General features: G+C 36.0%; 1 protein-coding gene across 1 annotated transcript; it reads right to left on the reverse strand.

Moving 5' to 3' along the window:
* Positions 1-1,686: 1,686 nt before the first annotated feature.
* mrpl27 (mitochondrial ribosomal protein L27) lies at positions 1,687-3,875 on the reverse strand. Its single transcript, XM_053341337.1, has 4 exons — positions 3,835-3,875; positions 3,109-3,237; positions 2,226-2,293; positions 1,687-2,138 (listed from the first exon to the last, which is right to left on the reverse strand). The coding sequence occupies exons 1-4, from the start codon at positions 3,872-3,874 to the stop codon at positions 1,932-1,934; spliced, it is 444 nt and encodes a 147-aa protein (XP_053197312.1). The 5' UTR covers position 3,875; the 3' UTR covers positions 1,687-1,931.
* Positions 3,876-4,116: the final 241 nt, after the last annotated feature.

Genomic DNA, 4,116 nt, shown 5'->3' on the forward strand with positions numbered 1-4,116 from the left:
CACTTGTGGTATTGTATTTTTCCAGCAATACATTTTTTTTCATTCTTATTCAGGCACAGTTTTCTCCAGCTACAGTAAAGAAAAAAAAATCCTTCTTTAGTGATACATTTCAAATAATCATAGACTTCAGCCAAAAATCTACATTATGAGGATTGTGTGGAAGTGGTTTGATCAGACTTGAATGGCAATGGCATCTCAAATGGTAAGGGCTGTAGTAAGACAGATCATCAAAGTTGTATTTATATGTAACTGACTGAGCAATCAAGACACAGAGCTGCAATATTTCACTGCCAATTAAAGGTCATGCATCTCCAACTCTGATTTTTATTTTTTTATATGCATGTTCCTTTGTATATTTAGAAAATTATCATACTTCTTTTTAAATAAGCAGTTTAAAAAAAAAAATCTTCTTACCAGAGGATTGTCTTAAAACAATGCACTGCCAAAAGTTAAAAACACATTTTAAAAATGTGTTCATGAAAACTTTGAGATAAGTGGTTCTCACAGCGAAATCATTTGAGAGTGATCTGGCAACATCTTGTGGTCAGTTCTGGTATTAAACTTTTTTAAGTGGTGTAAAAGATTGAAGTACTTGAAAACGTGGTTTTAAATCCCTGACAACTGCTGTTTAAAGTTGGTTTCAGTCTAATAAATGAAAATCTGCTTAAACAGGACTGTAAGACGGAATCAGATTTGACCAACATTAAGATCTCCATGGTAACATAAACAACCCAAGTAGTTGTTGAATAAGTTGACCTGTTTTTGTATTTGTCCTCATTTCTGAATGGTGCGTTGAAATACTGTAGATGATGTCACCTTTTGTTCACCTCACACCTCACCTTTGGCAGATAATAGTGGGCTGATGGAAAACAGCCTGGCTGTTAAGAAAATAGTTTAGTGGGCTTTAAAGCACTTTCTAACAATTACGCAAAGAACACTATCAGTGGTGGAGTGTATCGAAGTACACTTTTTGGAAGCGCTTACTTGAGTATTTCCATGCAACTTTATACATACAATATACAATAAGCTTAAACATAATGTGCTGCTCTGCGAACCTCCCTTGTCCTATAATCAAGACTATTTCAGCCTGGATTCAATCCTTTGAGTTATATTAAAGGAATATGTCAACCAGTTTTCAATTTAAATCAAATTTTCAATTCAAATCAAGACTCTAAGATCAACTTTTTCATAACACTAGTGTCACAACTGCTGTTATTCTTGAGTGTTTCACAATAACTTATTTCTAGAACAGTCTTTAAACAAGTATATTTAAATTTAAAACACTTACATTTTCTGCACTGTAAAATAAAGTTGTAGGACTAGATAGAAACATTATCTTAAATCTGAGATGTTTGCAGATTAAAATGCAATGGCACCATATATAAAATAGCTAGTGTCTACCAGCTGCAACAGAACTGCTGCTCACACGTTGATGGATCAATGATAACAATACTTGAACATTTTAAATATGATATAGGCCAAATGGCACAATGAGCCATTTTTCTTTTAAGTACATTTTGATAATACTTAGGTAACTTTCTAATTAAGACTTGAATGCAGGACTTTTACTACTAATGGAATATTTTGACATTGTTGTATTACAATTTTTACTTAAGACTGTGAATACTGATTAATTAAGCACATAATACACAGAACAAAAACCTCAACTTATTAAACATGAAGACATACACATAAAAATCTTTATTAACCAGCACAGTACATTATGTTTAATATGTCACAGGAATGAGTCTGCAGGTCTACAGTTGATATCACTGATTGCTCCCTCTGCTCTACTGGAAGCAGTGTTCATCAGTGAAATCACCTGTTATCAGTCAAAGCTGTTGCAGTCCTCCAGGATCCACATAATGTCTTTTCACCAAATCAAATCCTGCTTCATCCTGACAAAGAATGACTTCACAGTCCAGTCCCTTTCAGACCATGTCCACCAGTTTAAACTTACCCTCCTGTTTGACTGGCATGATGCTGATAAAGGTCTTATAAAGCACAGCTCCTTTAGGCAGCTTGGTGATGACCTTGGTGACCTCTGGGTTGCGTGGTGCTGGGATATAGACCTCCTTGGTGAACCTGACGTAACCGTCCTCCATAGCGAACAGTGTCTTGTTGGTTCCCATCCCCACCTACAGGACAAGAAGTGAACATTTAACACTGAAATCACATCAGATCAACATTTTTACCACAGAGACTCAAAGTAAATGTGCACGTACGTGAGCTCCTGGGTGATACCTCATCATCCTCTGTGTTGCAAGGATGTTACCTGCATGGACAAAGTTTCCTTGGAAACAGGTGAAAAGAAAAGTCAGATTATTTAAATTCAATGCCTTGATGATATCTCTAGACTTAATATTCTTATCAGCAAATCAGTTAGAAGACTTTTTACACGCCAGGAACTGACTTGTAACTAAAGGTGCAGTCATTGCAGGAGGAACTAAGTCTAACTTTCAGGACCTCTCAGGGAAAGGGATACATGTATAACAGCTCAAATGTTCTGGTTTAAGAAACACAGAACCGAGAACCATTTCAGGTTAGACCACGGATGTCTTAACTATTCCATAAAGGTTCATGTGGCTGCAGGTTTTCATTCCTACCAAAGAGGAGCACACCAGGTTCGACTCATTTAATCGTCAATGAATTTAACTGATCTCAGTCTTCAGACTGACAATTGATTGGTCAAATCGTGCTCCTGATTGGTTGGAACAAAAACCTGCAGGTACACAACTCATTATGCTGCATCATTGACTGTCTGTGACAGAGAGTGATGGTGACAGCTGGATCAAATCCAAATATTTATTATCATAAGTATTAATACAACAATTGGTCCATTGATTGATCAACAGAAATTTTATCACTGCCAATTTTAATTACTCGTTTAGGACATTTTTAAAATTTCAAATGCCAAACATTTGCTGGTACCAGCTTATCAAATGTGAGGATTTTAAACTTTTCTTTGTCACTTGATAATAACTTCAGTCTCTTTTGCTTTGGGACTGATGTTTAAAGATGTCATTTTGTACTGTAGGAATATTAAAACATGCATTTTTCAGAAAATTGAGAAATATTAGTACTGGATTAAAATGACTTATAAATTACCATCTTGTTTCTTGAAGCCATATCTCTGGCCTGGGCTCTTTCCTCCCAGGTTCTTACTGCTACCTCCTGCTTTCTTACTGGCAAACCTCAGAGAGTCCAGCAGAGATGACTGAGCAGGTACCAACAGCCCTGAAACCAGCAACACAGAAATTCATACCAACTCACATAAATGTGTAGTTCTGGCTCATATGTGCTGTAAACTAATGACAGCACACCAGACTTCATTCAACATCCGACCAATTTAACAAAGTCTAACTTATTTGATGGAAACTCCCAATAAAACACATTAAATCAGAGGCTTACATTGTGTCATTGTGTATTTTTCCAATAAAGTACACAGTGGAGGGTAGCATGGAGTACATTTTATAAAAACATAAATTAAAAGTACAGTTTGGTGTGTCACGTGTTGAAGAAACGTCAGTAATTTTCAACAAACGTCTAAACTGGTTAGCTGATGTGTATGTTATTATTACATTAAATGGTAACTAGTGAATTGTCATGGTTTACTTTTACAGCTGCATCACTATCTTTGACATTCAGTGCTGAACTACATCTCCTCTAGCTAACACAGCTAGCTACGTTAGCATGTAAATCACGCCGCTGTTTAAAACGCACGTTTACGTTAAGCACAGAACTACTGGAAATTAATTAACCTTTCTCGCGTTTTCATATACCATTAATAAACTTCTGAATAATTATTAAAATATTAATTTAGAGACGTGATACCTCCTCGAGACTTTAGCATCAAGGACGCCAGCGCTGCCATCTTCAACGATGTCCCTTACGTCACAATAACTGCGTCACATCCGAATAGTTCTGCTGCATTCACGTCCCCAAGAAAGCTCATAGACCGTAAAAATACAAAAAACAGTACACTGTTTATCGTAGCAACTTAACTATAGATGCCATCAAAAGTAACATTTATTTCAGCTCAGTAATACATAAAACCGGTTATGAACCTTATGAAACATAGACTGTATAAAGTTATGAATAATACTTTTAAAAGCA

The sequence above is a fragment of the Scomber japonicus genome, chromosome 20 (genome assembly GCF_027409825.1).
Source record: "Scomber japonicus isolate fScoJap1 chromosome 20, fScoJap1.pri, whole genome shotgun sequence".
Lineage (NCBI taxonomy): Eukaryota > Metazoa > Chordata > Actinopteri > Scombriformes > Scombridae > Scomber > Scomber japonicus.

Coding starts and splice junctions, on each gene's coding strand:
- mrpl27 (XM_053341337.1), bottom strand. CDS start 3,874: ATGGCAGCGCTGGCGTCCTTGATGCTAAAGTCTCGAGGAG. Junction 2,294..3,108: donor TGGCTTCAAGAAACAAGATG/GTAATTTATAAG, acceptor CCTGTTTCCAAG/GAAACTTTGTCCATGCAGGT. Junction 2,139..2,225: donor GGTATCACCCAGGAGCTCAC/GTACGTGCACAT, acceptor CTTGTCCTGTAG/GTGGGGATGGGAACCAACAA.